Below are 17065 nucleotides of genomic sequence, written 5' to 3'. Positions count from 1 at the left end.
TTTGAGCTGTGACATTTATCAAGCGATCGTATAGGGCTTATGGGAAAAGAAGTTCATTAAAGGATGCTTAAATAGAAAAATTGTAGGGCTGACCCAAATGCTTCAAAGCTTCTGCCGTTGTCATGGTAATCAATGTCCAAATCAGTGTTCAAAGGAAGAAATCGTTGTGTCGGCTGAAGCGAAAAAGACTCAAAAGACTGATAAAGAGTGTGAGAAATGGAGCTTCTCCGTGGTGTTTAAGTAGCCTCAAAACGTGCGCACATTAAAACCAGTGAGGGAGTATTTCTGCTCAGCGTGCATAAATGTGCCCCTCCACGTTTATGACTGCTCAACGCGCGCTCACTTGTCAAGTAGACTTTGAAGACAATGGCTGATGCTACCCTTCCTGTCCGCATCCATCAATGACCGTGATTTTGATAGCGTGTGATGTGCCGCTATGTCGAAACTTTGAATATTTCAGAGTGGCTCTCACTGAAGATTCAAAGCAAAACTGTTCAGGACAACCCTAAAATATTGAATAAACTAAGCTAGTCATTAGATATACAGAATACATAACCAACTGCTGAGACAGGCTGGATTTTTAGTCATTTGCATGTGATTTGAATAAGGCTTTGAGGTTGAGGTTTTTCTTATTTCTGGAACAGAATCGGTGAGGTCCAGTTTCATTTGGCTCGCTATGAGTCACGTTCAAAAACCCTGGACACTCACATCTTTCAAACCGCACACCTCCAGTTTATGACACAGGCTTTCTGTTAAAAAATCGAAGTCTCAAACTGAGACAATTTTTTTGGAAAACCTTAGAAAGATCCTCCACAGAAGCCACAAAAGACGTTACACAACTGAGCAGTGCTCCTCATGATGACAAAAATCTGAGTGCGCAGGTCATTTATCAAAACAAAAGTGCCAAAATATTTGTTGCCAGATTCTCAAATGTGAGAATTTCGTGTTTTTCTCAGTTTTGTGATGATGATTGCAAATTGAATATTTTTTTTGTTTTCTTTTTTGAGTGTTGGTTGGACAAAACAAGCAAAAACAAGACACTTTGGCTTCTGGGAAAATTGTGAAAACCAAATGATGGCTCAATTGTAGAAATAACTGATGAATCCAGATGATGAAAATATTTGTTTGTTTCCCCTCACATTAACTAATATGGCTGCTCGGGAAATGGATTCTGACACAGCGAACTCTGCAGATCACATGTATCATTCATGGAAACACGGCTTGCTGTTTGCACACTGTCCATTAGTAATGTGTTCATGGACTTTGACTGAGAGGTGAGGGCTTGCAGATAAACGCTGCTCGACGTTTGCGCACACTTAGCTCTTTTACACCGGTTTGAACAGCCTCTGCAGAGCTTCATCATCCCAGGCAGTGACCATCACTCGTCCAGATAAATGTTATTCCTGAGTAATGAAGCTCCTGTATGGAATAAAACCTCAAACCCTCCTCGCAGCGTTAGTGCCTTGCTTCACCTGCTGGGCTCCACATCTATACGTTGAATTATGTAATAATGAGAGTCCCTGATGCAGCCGCTGCATCGTCCTTTAAACACAGGAGAGACTGCCTTACATTTCTAGTCACAGTTCACGGATCAAAAGCAAACAGGGAGCTAACCAGCGTTCTATCATAACAAAGGCAAACATACAAAAAGCCCTGAGCGTTTCAGCGCTATTAAGACACCCACTCCCTCTCCAGCCTCCATCTCTGGCTCTTGTGCTCCCTCCCTCTCTCCATCCAACTCCCCCTTCCTCAGTGCGACTCCCCCCCCTCGCCCTCCCTCTCTTGTTACCGCTCCCACAGATGCATTTCCTCCATCTCTCTCTTCCTTTTTTCTCTCTATCAAGCTCTCTCTCTCCCTCTCTCTTTCTGTCGTCCTGTCTTCACTCCATATAGTCTTGCTCTTGCGCTGTCCCTCCTCCTCCTACACATACACTTACCCACCCACCCCTCTGCACACACACACACACACACACACACACACTGTGCTCTTTTTCTGTTTTTTTAACCAACCTCTTACTCATGTGTGTCTACATCCCTCCCTCCCACTCTTTTAACTCTGTCTCTCTCTCTCAGTTCTCTCAGAGGGTCTAAGCTGGAAGCGTTTGCCACCCACACATTCCCTCTTCAGCTTTCAGCTTGACATCAGATTTACATTCACAATGAGCAAGCGCAGCATTTCACATGTTGCCTAGCACATGGCTACGCACACAAACATGTGAACTCACGAGCTGGTTGTACGCTCACGTGAACACATTCGCCTGTATTATATCGAACTGTATGTGAGATGTGAGGTTTTGTTTTCCGCGCGTGTACACGCTGATCTAATGCTGCAGTTATTCGCCCGTAAATCAAAATGTCGATTGACGGAAAAGCAATTCTGATGATCAGTTAATAAAAGCATATGCTGGTTACAGCTTCGTAACTGAGGATTTGCTGCTTTTCTCTGTTTTGTTTGATTGTAAATGGAATATTTTTGGACTGCTGGACAAAACAAGCCACTGAAGGATTGAAGGATGTCACCTTGGGCAATGAAAAAGGTGCATTTATGCCTGTTTGCTGATATTTTATGAACAGTCATTCAAAGAAATTAAGAGATTCATTTATAATGAAAGAACATTCAACACTTATCCGTCGAGTGTTTCTGATCTGACTTTCAGACCCTGTTTATGCCCAGTATTGAAGAAATAATTCAACATTTTGGTAACGAAGAGAAGATGAATACCACTTTCATGGCTTGGCTACTCTGGAGCTGGAGTAGGAAACCATTAGCTGAGCTTCTCATGAAGACAAGAGGGGGAACTGGCTCCATCTAAAGTTCAAAAAATGCTCCTGTCAACACCTTTAAAGCTCATTAATCAATAGCATTATATGTTTATCATTTTGAATAGGATCTGCATCAAATTGTACTCACTCATAGATACCAGCCATTTGAATACGCCAGATTTTTTCATCAAGCTCCATGCATTATTTACAATCTCACAATGTTGAAGAAAATGAGAAAAGATTCCCGGATGCATCCCTTTATCCAGATCCACACCTCCAAAATTAATGGGCTCTATTCTGAGCTGAGACCCCATCCTCCGTTCAAGTTTTATGGAAATCTGTGCAGTAGTTTTTGTGTAATCCTGCTGGCAAACCAACCAACCAACCAACAAACAAACAAACAAACACATACATAACCGTCTTGGCGGAGGTAATTAGTGAGCTTTACAGTTTTGGTAGCTGTATTTTTTAACTTTGGACGCAGCAAGGCTCGTCACGCTTAGCTAGACCTCTGGTTTGTTTGTGTGTATTTAAACCAATCATAAGCGTAAGTAAGCAGCGATGGTGCTCCTGCATAATAGTGGCGGGGGTGAACTTGTTTTGCACGAAGGGAGGTGAGCTCTCGCATTAAAACGGCTAAATCCCTTTGAAACAAATAGGTAACAACTGTTAGCGACCACGTTAGGGTTAAGGCAACCCGCCATTTTCAGCATGTACATGTAGGTTGCTAGCTCGGAGATGGTTGCTGTTTCCCATAGCGACATGGATTTTGAAAACAGTTACACAGACAGTGGAAGGGATGAGAATGATCCCTGAAATAGGCGCCTAATGGCAGGTTTATACCACCAGTTTACATCCGGTGAGTCAGACTAGAGCCAAGCTAGCAGTTTTCCCCCCCGCTGCCAGTCTTTATGCTTATTGCTTCTTTGCTCCTGCTTCATATTTAGCATGCCAATATTGAGAATGGTAATGTTTTTTTTTTCCTTCGACTCTCGGCAAGGAAGCAATTGAGTGTATTGTCAAAATGTCAAACTATTCCTTAAAACGTCTAGATCTAGATCTGTGTAAGCATGTAACTGCAAGGTGTCAACGCACAGAGAACGCATTGCAATCATAAGGCTTTTGTATGAGCCAGATCGCATCTGTGGGTGTTCTTCACATCACGATCGGATCTCAGCCAGGCATAAATCTGCACAGTTAGCCCCATTCTTGAAGAGTCACTTAACACCATGCTAGAAAGCAGCTACTCACTGCCCTCTCTTACCCTCTTGTACTGGTGGGTGTGGTAAGAGTGTGCTTCATCGAACCCTTAACCACCCCCTTCAAGGTGAAAAGTTAAACCTCTTGAGGGCTGAGCTGCCTCCTCCTGCATTCTCAAGCAAACCCAGCAAAATGCTGCAGACTACGCCCCTTTCCTTTGACCTGGGACGCACCATGTTTGTTAACCAGTCCACAGGATGAGCTCATAATACCAGGTTTAAATGCAAATGCAGACGATTAAATATCATTAGCTGTGTCCAAAAAACCCTTCTTCATACCCTACTCCCTATGTAATAGACCCTCAATGATTCATGGTCTTTTTGCATCATCAGACAGCTGTAGTGCCGCACAGCTGTAATTTTCCCATCTCTAAAATGGGACACATCACATGTTAACACCAGGTGGAAATGGAGCGTCATTCGCGATGACAGTGATCTGACCAGTGTTGTTTATTCCACATGATTTGACACTTCCTCTTCATCATGAATGAATCTCTTAATTGGCGTGCACCCTAACCATCTTTTTCCAAGTGATACTTCAACACAGCAATAGTAAGAAAGAGCAACTTGTGCAGTGTTATTACGGCGCATGGTTGATTTATTAAGCCGCTAAATTGAAGAGACAAGCACGTCTACCTGCCGCGTGACCCCAGTCAGACTGAATCACAACCTCCCATGACATGATGAAGCCTCAGCTGGGCTGCAGTTTTCAAGTCTGCTTTTCAAGCCTTTACATCATCTCTAAACAATAGTTACATAATTGCATTTTAAAACAGGTAGAGCGAGCGAATCAAACACACGTCTTCACGCTCTCTGTTAGCACGTCGCGTCAGTCATCAGCCGTGATCTTGAGAATAATGAAGCTTTTAAATGATTTACTGTGATCCGTCAAGTCTTTGTGGCTGCTGAACACATACCTTTGGTGTGTGTGTGCGTGTGTGTGTGCATGTGTGTGTGTGTGTATGGATGCATAGCTGTAGTTCGTATAGTATGATAGCCCGATGTGTGCACAAATACCAGAGCTCCTTCTCTATTCAGAGCTTCGTTGTATAGTATGTTTGAAACTAAAATGTACGGTACTTCAGAAGAAAAAAAAAAAAAAAAAAAAAAATGTTGCCATGGCAACGAAACACAGAGCCTGGGTTGAGATCAAAAAAGAGTGAGAGATAGATTTAAATGCATGTGTCCAGACCGATGCTTTTGTTAACTCTTTAAGGAATGCTTAATGACAGCTAATGTGAGAATTCAAGTGTTATAAAACAAGACGGACATCATGCCGTTTCTTTCTTCTTCTTTCTTTTTTTTCCTCCGCTCAGTACCCTCCTGTCTCCACCCATCTCACATTCTTCCATAAAGACTGTGGATCAGATGATTTTATACACTGGTTCTGAATGAGTCTTTGCACACGCTGCCGCCCACATTTCTCCACTCGGTGCATGTTAAGTGTAGAAAGGAGCAGGTATTATGTTTGAGAAGAGAAATTTGGTTACAAATGCACAAAGGCGCCTACTCTTACCAAATAATAGATAATGCGGCATGTGGAGTAAGTTCAGGTGCGTGTTAAAAATACAGGAGCGTGTAAATGCTTTATTCTGGGTTCGAATCTTGTCCAAAGGGCTTTTTTGCAAGTCACTGTGTCGTCCACCTCCAACCATCAGGTGATGATATTATTTCATGGCCAGGTCACTTTGACTTGACTGGATTTATGATGATGCTGTTGTGCTTGACGCCACCTTGAAGCATCTTCTAGTTTGAGAAGAGATAATGTCAGCAGGTGTCGGAGAAAACAGGGGGATGTTTAGCCCGGGGAGTGAGTGTCAGTAGTCAATCTATCCATCAAGACAAAAGCACGATGATGTTTGTATATACAGTGCATATATAAACAGGATGACATTGACATGAGCACTTGGTATTGTAGGTGTAGCTGGAAGAAACGAGCTTGAATGTAAGAATACATCAGGTCTGTCTCAGGTTTGTATAAACCATCACCCACCAGCAACAAGTGGATCTGGAGTCTGGTTGCTATGAACAACGGACGTAATATTACAGTAAAACAGTGTGTTGAGAGCTGCATGTTTCCTTAAAGTTTTATCTTATCTTATGATGTTCAATATTATCTGTATTATATGTTTGTTTGGGACAAAAGTAAGGAAGAAAACAGTCGAGAGAGTTGATGATCAGGGATCGTTTTGATCCTTTTAAATTGTATTTACATCCACTGTTAAAAGACAGAAAACTTTTCAGTTAGGGATACAAATTTATTTGTATCTGATAGTCAGCTGCCTCCCATCGATTAATCATTAATAATATATTAAATCTGTTGGATGTTTTTCAATTAGACAACTGTTTTAACCAATGACATGATCTATGTTTGATGCACAGTCAAAGTAGGCTACCATAAAAGTAAAAAATAACAGAGTATATACTAAGTTACTTGAATGATAAACTAAATATCACAAAATAATGACTTCATTATAATCGTCTGTCACTATTGAACATCTAGCACAACAAATTCCAACCCATATTAATATAATAAAAATAATAATAATAATAAACTTTACTTATATAGCACTTTTTAAAAACAGAGTTTTACAAAGTGCTTTGACAAAAACAAAGGACAAACAAAGTAAATGGCATTTACAATCAAGCAATTTGAAAGAAATAATTGAAGAGCAGAAGTAAAGGAAAAAATTAATAAAATAAAACAAAATAGAGTAATGTAAATAAATCAAAATGGGTAAAATAAACAAAACAAATAAATTAATATAGTCAACTCAAACGGTAGGAGCAAAAGCAAGCGAGCCTTATCTCCTCAGGCAGGGCGTTTCACAGCCGAGTGGTATGTGTTGCTTGACAAACACTAAATTGGGAATTTGAATCGATAATTTTGCAGTTTCATCATTTTACAATTATTCAATAAGATTTTATATTAAATCATATTTATGTGTATGTTAATTAACATTAATATATATATTTTTATTAGTGTTTATAAACTATTTTAAAGCCTGCTTTTATTTTCAGTGAGCTCATTATGTAACATCTGTCAGGGATCAGAAGTGTCCTTCTGGCAGATTCTGGGACATTTACAGCTGCTTTACGTCACCACACTTGCTAGACCCCTTTCTTATTTTCAAGGCAGTTCTCTTTGCCTCTTTCTTTTCTGCAAATGTTTTTCTTTGCTTGGTGTGTTTGGTAGTTAACTGTAAGTAGAAGTGGTGCAATACTGTAGCTCTCCATGTTCAGCCGTTGCCGGTAGGCAGGAGTATGGAGTCTGTCCTGATTTGATAAAGTGGGCAGGGATACCAGAAAATGTCTCTTTTACTGCATGAGCAGGAGGAGGAGAGACGTGTTACTGACCAAACACTATATAACACTGATAACTGTTGGAATATAGAGCTATTTAACACGTATTGATAAGAAAAATAACACTTACAACAGCTTTGATGATAAATGCATTTATTTATTTATTACATAAACCAATAAGTAAATGATGTATTTTAACAGACTGCTTTGTAGTTAGTTAGTCGGTGATTAACAACACAGTTACAGATAGGGACATTGTCGCTGTATGTGATGTTTGTATATCGATGAGTGTTTTTATTGCGTGTTTGCACACAGCTGTATTTAGCTGCATTAATTGCCAGGAGCATTTAACATCCCTGCACTGGCTGCCACTGCAGCTGTTCAGCTCAGAAAAAAAACATCTTGTGCTCCCTGTAAGTGTTGCAGACCTATGTGTCTTCAAATTATAGTCATGATTTATACGCCGTATACTGTAAGTCAAGTGTAATCTGCCCTCTGTGGCCAATCCTACAAATTACAAGGGAGAGGATTAGTCTGCCCCCCCTCAGATCTCTACCCTTAGTGTGATTCAATACAGAGGAATGTGAATACAAGCAGACAGTGTGTGTTCTCACTGGGAAAGTCTAGAAATATGATGTTTTTGGAGGTCAAACTGCATTTAAATCCCAACACTGCTCCAGAGTCTCTTTGGAGATTAGGAAAGTAAATGCTTACATGGCGCAGGGGATTCTTGCTCAGCAAATTTTGAATGAAATGTAATGTGAACACAAACGCCTGCAAGTGGCTCCCATAAACATAATGCTTAGTCAGACAGTTTATTGCCTGTGAACAGTAATCATCATAGATTTTGTTTTTTGCTGTTTACAGACCACTTGATAATTCAACATCATACTTTAACTTTGTTTCCCATAAAAAACATCGAATTAATTTACCCATCTGTCCTCTCTCATTAAACTTATTTAGTATTATCTTCTGAACGTTTCACTTAGTAGGGCCGTACCCAAATTAGAGATGCAGCCATACAGTGAGCGCGTTTACATGCACACTAATAAACCGATCATTGTCTGATATCATATGCATAACGTGAAGAAGGAGAGCATTATTTTGCATGTTTTGCAAACCTAACAAATCACACATAAGGACAGCCCTGACCAGCGGAGACTGACTGAATCATGTAAACCCATTTTTTTCCATTATCGCATTACTAAAGTGCATGTAAACACTTCAAATCAGATTATCATCAAAACCTGACTGTTTTTTTGTCCTTCTTGACATGCTACACTTTCATATTTTTTGGAATACAAAAGTAGGTATTTTTGTAGTGCACGCTTTCTGTACTTTAAGGGTAAGAAAACAAAGTTTGCAGCTACCTAAAGGAGACAAAGACTTGGTTGGTGTCCAACAGAAATCAGGCCTTCCATCCCAATGAAACCCTCCACTGGAGGATGTAATAAAACACGTGCTCCCTCTGAATCTTATGACTCCAGATTGGCACCAAAAGGAGTCACCCTAAGGGTTAGTATAGTACACCAACTCACAGGCGGCCTGTTTTTTTCTGAGCTCACTGTCTATAGCTAAACCCACAGAAACGCCACAAGTCTTTGTTGGTTTTTTTTACTCTAAGACTGATGACAGTTGAGTCCTAAATCACCACTCTCTCCTTGGCACAATCTGCTCCTGCAGGAGAAACTAATTAGTTTGGGAAACAACATATTCTGAAGTGGATCTTGATACCACTGTTCTGAGGCCTTTTAATTGAGATGGCTACAGTTATGATGCATACATAATGATGGCAAAACCTCCAGCCGAATGGGGCATCACCCATGATAATTGCTGTTAATTAGCACTTCTTGCAGAGTAACAAACACCTAAGAAACTGTGAGCACTACTGTGAGCAAGTGATGGCAGCCAGGCAAGATGAATGAACAATATTTGTAGAAAGTTCATGAACCAAGACTCATTCAATATCTCTCAACTAAACACGATCGATTCTTGGAACGGTTTAGCCAAAAACAGGAGCTCATCTTTCTCTCACATTTTTCATACATGCAGTCGATCCCTGAAATGATTAGGAACATGTCCTGCATGCTGTGTTGTGTGGACGGGAGCAGAGATTGATATTCAAGGAAATCTGTGCCACTAATTTCAAACCCTCATCAGGTAGACTATTGTACCAAGACGTCAAAGACGTCACAAAAATCTTCATTCTGGCTCCTCAGTAGACGTCTTCTGATTTTAATTGAAATCGTTTCCATCTGACACTTTAAAATGAAGTGAGCGAACCAATCCAGGGCTACAGACTAACTTTTTACACAGGTGATTTCATTTAGGTGCACCCAATAACACATTTTATTTACATTTCTAGACATACATGCACCAAGAAGTTGCTGTAACCTAAATTGTTTAAAACAATAAAGATACAAAGTGCTGATTTTTACAGTTGCTGTGAGTGCTTTAGAAACTTAAGGGAGATGGAGAAAGACGGTGAGAGATGTTTTGTTAAAAACATTTTTATGGGCTACACTTTTTAATCTGACCTGCTGAATATCAGGCACATCAATGAAAGTGTTGCGCTTGACAGATTTTTTTTTGGTGCATGTCCAACCAAAATAGTTGCACCCTGGAGCCCTGCAATCACAAGAGTCCTCTGATGACGCATTTGAATCCTTGAATCCTGTCCAGTTCAGCATCCAGCATTTTTATAATGACCCTTTTCTGATGTTCTGTGTCTGATTTAATTAGATCATGAAAAAACTTGTCTTGTTTCGCAAACTTGTTGAATATTACATATATTACAGCTCCTCGCTCGCATACACATACATCTGGTCTTGCCCCTTCTTCTTCTCCCTCTTCTTCTCCTCCTCCTCCTTCTTCTTCTTCTTCTTCTTCTTCTTCTTCTGCTTCTTCTGTCTCTGCTGTTGAGTTTTATAGTATATATATATATATATATATATATATATATATATATATATATATATATATATATATATATATATACATATATATATATGCCCCATCGACATGTGTGAAAAAGTAAAATGTTCCCTGATTGTAGCTGCATGTGTGAATAGCGAGAATTAATAGCAGTACTTGAAAGGTTTTCCCAGCAATTTACTGGGAACTATGTGAGAAAGAGGCTGAAGACTCTTGAAAATGTTCCAAGTAACTTTGCGCCATTCTTCCTGTACGCATATATTTACATTTTTAAAAGTTTGCCATTATGTAACCCTTTTACAAGATGCAATTTTATTAACTTTCTTTTCATAAAATTACAAACAATTCTCAAAATTAGCCTTAATACCTCTGAATGGAGCAAGATGTTGCGTTTCCTGCCTCTCCCGTGATTTACCTGTAACCTTGTCTGCTCTCTCAGATTCAGTTTCGAAGACTCTTCCACCAGTCGCTCATCCAGCCTACAGAGTTTGATTTGGTAGTTTAAAGCTGTGTATTTGGGCAAAAAGAGACACTGGCATGTTTTGATGTCTTGGCGGAGTGAAAAAACACCATTGTGGTCATCTTTTTCCCTCTCTGTGTGGGTTGGACGAAATGTTAGGCTTGCAGACAGAAAGACGGGCAGGTTTTTGCGGTGAAAAGATTGCCATTTGGACAGGTAAATGAAAGAAAGCGAAAGGACAGGGGCGATGAGGATAAAAGAGGAATACAGATAAAGGTAATATGGAGAAAATGGAGGGTTCTAGATGCCACACAAATCTGAAAGGGAGTGAGGGAGAGGATGGTATGAAAGCAAGGAAGAGGGTGCAAGACGGAGAAAGAAAATGAGAGAGAGAGGAGAGAGATCAGGGGCTGAAGAGAGGTAGAGGGATAAATGCACTATTTGAATTATGTAAAATAGCTGCGTGGGAGAGGAGAGGTGTGTGTCTGTGTGTGTGTCGGAGTGTGAGTGTGACTGTGACTGTGTGACAGAAGAGGCTGAGAGAGGGAGAGAGCAAAGGAAAGAGCAGAGACAAGACAGCATGATCAACATGAGGAGTCGGGGTGAGATCGGCTTCAATGCTCGAAAAATAGACGAGAAATAAGAACCAACTTATATTTTGCATGAGGGTTATCACGCTGTAGATTTCTCTTTGATGGGGTCACGCAGGGAAAAAAGGAAAATAATACAAGGAAAGGAAGACATGAAAATAAAACGGGGGAGGAACAAAAGGTGCAGAGATGTAAAGTCGGCTTTGATATCATCCTGCTGTAGTTTGCCGACGATATAAATGATTATCTAAGCGGGGCTCCTACACAGGTGGTCACAGTGGCTTTATTAGACACTGGATTGCTTCGTCTTCATCTGGTCCAGTCGTCCAGTCTGTCTGAAATATCTCAACAACTGTTGGATGAGTTTCCTCAGACATTTTTTGAACACATTCATGCTCCCCATAAGGATGAATCCCTGTGGCTTTCATCAAATTTTGCACAGACGACCATGATTCCCAGACGATGAAACCTAAAGACTGACATTTGCTCTTGGTCCGCCATGAGGTTGATATTTGTGAAATTTCTCAACATCTATTAGATGTATTACCATGAATTAAACATCAAATACCTTCAAAACAAGTAACATTCCTGTCAGCTAGGGATGCTAACGATTAATGACCACTCGATTAGTCTGCGTTAAGAAATTAACCAATTAAAAATGTATGAACCGACAATCAGACACGGCACAAATACTCAAAAAAGAAGTTCTCTGCAAAATACTGGTATGACACAATATATAAAATAAAATTACAAGTAATCTGTAAATAGAAATACAGAAAGACATACCATCAAACATACATACTCATTTAATGACTTATTTAGTATATTATGAATAACCAATAATCGATTGTTAAAGCAGCCGACTATCAATTAAAGAAACTGCTTGGAATTTGCATCCCTGCTGTCAGCTGCACACTGTTTTTGCATAGACAAGAAACAGAACCATAGTTTGGACCATCGTGTGATATGAAACCTTGTCAAACCCTTACAATTATTTCTTTCTCAAGGCTCACCCTGTTCCCATTTAATGGCACGCTGCTATTTTGGTGAAGAATAGTCGAGAAATTGAACAAAATGTTTGAATAAGATTGGGTGGCAGGGTTGTGTTTCCATGTCCATGCAGCTGAGGTCAGAACAGCTTCACTGTGCCACAGTGGATACCAACTTGTAGCCAATAAGGACATCTGGTAGCCTAGTGGTTGAGACGAATACTGAGCAACCACAATGTCCTTGGTTTGATCTGCCCAGGGACCTCTGTTGCCTCTCATACCCGTCGCTTTCTCTTTCTCTCCCCACATGTCCGGTCTGTATCTCTGTTGATTATGATTGGAAGGCAAAATGCTCAATTATTTAAAAAATGAATAAATAAATTAAATGAAGCAAAATAGGACAAATATCAATATTTACCAACAAGATCTCCGAAGAATTTGTCTTGTGCAGAAATGATGTTTGCTTCTTTTTTTGCGTGCGACCAATTTCTTTTATGTTGTTGTTATTATTATTGTTAGAGCAAATATATTCATAGCTGCCACAACAGTTTCTTTCAAAATGAAAGAAGTTATTTAAAAAGTCCTCCAGAATTTAAAACACACTCATCGGACGGTCGGTATTTCGGGTCCAGCTGCAGGATGAAGTGTCCTTGTGCACCATACTAAAGCTCAAATTGCTCCCGATGTTTCTGCCATGGGTGTGTGGATGTGACGTGTGTTGACAAGTGCTTTGAAAAGTGCTATAAAGATGCAGTCCATTTACCATATAATTTAAGAAAACAAAGCTTCACATAAAAGGAGTTATTAGGACATTTAAGAGGAAAATGTATATGGGCTTATTGACATTTAAGGGCAAGGATATAAACAAAGTTAAAGCAATAAAAACATTGAAGTTTAAAGGCAGTTAAGAATAATGTGGCTTCCGGTCTCTAAAGGTGGCCAAAGTAAGGCAAACCATACATCCTCAGCGTGTCACAAGTGTGTCACGATTTCATAACATCATACAGAGCAAGCAAGCCCGGGACGTTTGTCATGTCCAAACTGTTTATTGATTTATAGACGAGCAGTGAGATTTGTAATTCTGTGAAACACGTGGACCATTTCTGGCTGTCGCAAATGTCACTTTCATCATCCCGTGCATGTAGAGGAATTTACCTTGAGGACACTGGTGCAGAGACAGACATATAGTACTGACATATTATTGAGTTTAAGGACAACAGGGACGGGGATATATATAAAACATACCGGCCGAAATCAGGCGATATCCACGCTGCATGTATGCATTCAACATATACTCTGGTTTTAAATGTAATTTGTGGGTAAACGAGACGAGTAAACAGCCAGGCCTCCTCTGTTCTGTAACTGTACATGTACATTTACACTCCCACCGTCATCCATCAAGCGTAGGACAGGAGTTTATTCCCTTACTGACCAATTCAGTGCATTAGGCACCGACTCGCTGTCGGCAGTCAATAAAGGCTTTGTTTGTTCAATGTTCGCTCCTCTCTATCCATGCATCTCCCGGTCCCTCCCCTCAACATGCACGCTGTTAACATTCGCCTCATCTGATGTCCAGACAGGAAATCCATCTCTCCAATAGTCTCTCGCCCACTCCGTCAACCTCCTCCCCTCCATGGACTAAGGTGTATTTAAGTCGATGTGTACGGTGTGTGTTTGTGTGTCTGTGTGTAGCAGTGGAAGGTGCAGCAGTGCCGGTGGATGGGTGTGACCCTGCACGGTTTTATTTCTGCCTCGCTCACCTTTGACATCCATCTAGCTCTCATATTCCTCCCTGCCCTCTTTCATTCCTTCAGGCAGACTGTCAATAACAGCTCTCCCGCTGCTGTTGATTTCCACAATGGCCCTGTCTTTCTCTCTCCTCGTCCTCTCGCTCTACCTGCGTCTGAGCACTGCAATTTTTTGTCCTGTCCTTATTTTACCTCTTAATGTTTCACTTCCGCAGATGTGTATCAGTGTCTTACCTGTTCGGCCTCCTCTCTTTGTGTCTGTTAGATCATCGCGCCCGGCGGAAGAGCATAGCCACCGGGAAGCAGCCCAGCATGGAGGTCCCTCCCACTGCCCCCCTTCAACCCTTCCGACAATCCGTGAGTAACCCTCCCTGTTCCCGGCCTCGCTCGCTGCCTCCGACCCTCTCGCTGTCCCTCATCCCTCATCCCGCCCTGGGCCCGCCGCACACCTGCGGCCGTCGGGCCAGCGGCACCCCGCCTCACCCTTTCCCCCTCTCCCTGGCTGTCTCCCCCTCCCTCGCCTTTTGCCAGCAGCAGCAGCAGCAGCCGCAGCAAAAGGGCTCCAAGAAAGGGCCCGGCACGCCCCCATTGCCCCGCTCGCTGCCCCTCTCCCCCTCCCTGTCCTTCACCCTGCCCCACTCGCCTGCCGCCTCCTCCTCCCCCCCCTTCTTGTACTGGGGCGGAGACTGGAGGGCTGCTGGTTCGAGTCCAGTGGCAGGAGGACCGTATATTGCACCACTGCCCCCTTTCGAGGTATGTTACACAAACATGGCTGACGCAGAGACACTGGCTACGTTAACATATATGTTCATTTGTTTAGATAACTGGGTCAGGAAAAGGTTGAAACATCTCACTTCTTTTAGTTCTGTTCTCTAAAGTCTGTGTTAACTCATATTTACAGGATTATCAGGACAGCTCATCTGGAAGAGCCATACCAGTGTGTCTGCAAAGTTTTAGCTCCTTAAATACAAACTGACAATTTATAAAAGCATGCCACAAATTATTATTCTACCACTCAAGGCAGCCATTGGTCTCCATTAATTTCCCAATGGTGTGAAAATCAATTAGCGGACGTGCTTGAGTTGTGTAATCTGCATTAATGTTTGTCAAAGTTACTTCATAAATGTGTGTTAATGCAGTTTAAGTGCACGATGTTTGCAGAAAACGCTGCGCTGCATTCTGTTAATTTGTTTGCTTGCAGGTTAAAAACCTCGTCATTAGTGAGATAAAATAATGGAACTTCATGAATATGTACAACACAAAAAAACTCAATTTTAATCAAGTGAAAGCAGACAAGCTGAAAACATCAAGACAAAACGAAACTTATTATCAAACACTAAAAGACGATACGGAATAAATGGACTTATCTTGCCTTTTATATCCTGTTGCTATGCTGAAAACCCCACTTGAATTATTTATTATTTTATGGTGCTGTGTGTAATTTTAATCTTTTGTGTTCTGTTCTTATTTTAAAACACTTTGTAACTTTTGAAAAGTGTTGTGCAAATCAAGTTTATCATTATTATGTAGCAGAAGAAGAAACAAGAATAAACACTGTGATGATCAACACAACTCAGCCAAGTTTCACAGTGTACAATTAGTATCTTATCTCACAGAAATGAATGGAAACCAATGGAGACCTGGAATGGCAGCAAAAATGTGGTCAGGATTGTAAAACAGCAGTATGGCTTGCAAACGGTTAGCGGTGATTTAAAGTTAATGTGACTCGTAGTAAATGGATAAAAACGTGAAATGTCAAACACCTGGTATGATTCTTTAATGTCAACAAAAGAGAAGAAATACAAACAAAAAAAATGCTGTCACTGTTACTCCTGGGATCATCATGTCTGTTTTTTTATATCAGAGACGACTTCAGTCAAAGAGGGAGAGAGGAGCTGGCAGCCAAACACGTTCTTTTGCTCTGTGGACAGAAATAATCTGTTTATTGTTTTATTCATGGCAACAGAAACTGGATCACAAGGTATCAAACATGCACATAAAACGGCTTAAAGGATAGATTGGTGTCTTATTAAGTTTGTGCCCGGTGGTCTATGTTGCCCATCTCCTTTTCCATTATTTCTGCTGCTGTTTGCACACTGTCCCCGTAGCTGGAAATAGCAGGACTTGTTTTCGTCTCTTCGAAGGAGAAACTATTTGCTGCCCATTCAGTGTTGCAGTATGAGAAACGGCTTCGAAACACTTTAAAATCACAGAAGCCGGATCATCCATTTGAGTTAATATGAAGCCTCAGCGTTTTCATATCAATATCTCAGGTTCCCTGATTGGATGAGCAAGACTGAAGGGTCGGAGGAGTTTCATAGCACGAACGGGAAAAACATTTCTCTGACTGCCTCTGTGATTGTCCTTCATTTTCCAGACTGTAAGTCCCCTTTAAACGAGGAAATGGAAATTTGGCAAAGAAATAATCCCTAAAAAGTGAACAGAGGTCTAGTGGTGCCTGTTTAAAACCCATGTGAGCAGTTTGATTTACTGTATACCTCCGTAAAAAAGCCAAATCCCAACCAATAACCAAATACTAATCAGTGCACATTTTGCACATCAAGACTGAAGCCAATCATTTTTACAGTACACCTGTGATGTTAACTGCCTGCGAGACACTTTTGATCCCTGACTTTAGTTTTTAAGGCTGTCTCCTCAAATATTTAGATCTTTTTCACAAGAGTGAATGTTACAGGAAGCAAATATAAAAATACTCCATCACAAGGGAAAGTCCTTCATTTAAAAGTCACTTAAATAAAGTTAAAATTGTACTGAAATTATCAAAAGTAACAGTACTAAAAATGCAGGAAAATGTTTGTCGTGAATGACGCCTTGTTTCCACATATCTCTGTGTACTTACATGAGTCAACCACGGTTCTGGTGAAATGGTTCTCCTTGTTCTGTCTTTTTCTGAGACTGTTAGCATTAAAACAACTTGAATAACTGACCGTCATAGCCGTGAAGTGAAAAATTAAATGGCATATTCAGCTAACATTGGTAGCATGCTAGCTGTGCGATA

General features: G+C 40.8%; 1 protein-coding gene across 1 annotated transcript in view; it reads left to right on the top strand.

The window, feature by feature from the left end:
- syngap1b (synaptic Ras GTPase activating protein 1b) overlaps positions 1–17065 on the top strand; it is a 114998-nt gene that overhangs the window by 51961 nt on the left and 45972 nt on the right. Inside the window, exon 3 of the mRNA XM_073485593.1 lies at positions 14312–14403. Within this exon, the coding sequence (XP_073341694.1) occupies positions 14312–14403 (92 nt within the window). The remainder of the gene's footprint in view (positions 1–14311; positions 14404–17065) is intronic.

The sequence above is a fragment of the Pagrus major genome, chromosome 17, assembly GCF_040436345.1.
Source record: "Pagrus major chromosome 17, Pma_NU_1.0".
Lineage (NCBI taxonomy): Eukaryota > Metazoa > Chordata > Actinopteri > Spariformes > Sparidae > Pagrus > Pagrus major.
This window is presented reverse-complemented; position numbering and strand designations above follow the sequence as displayed.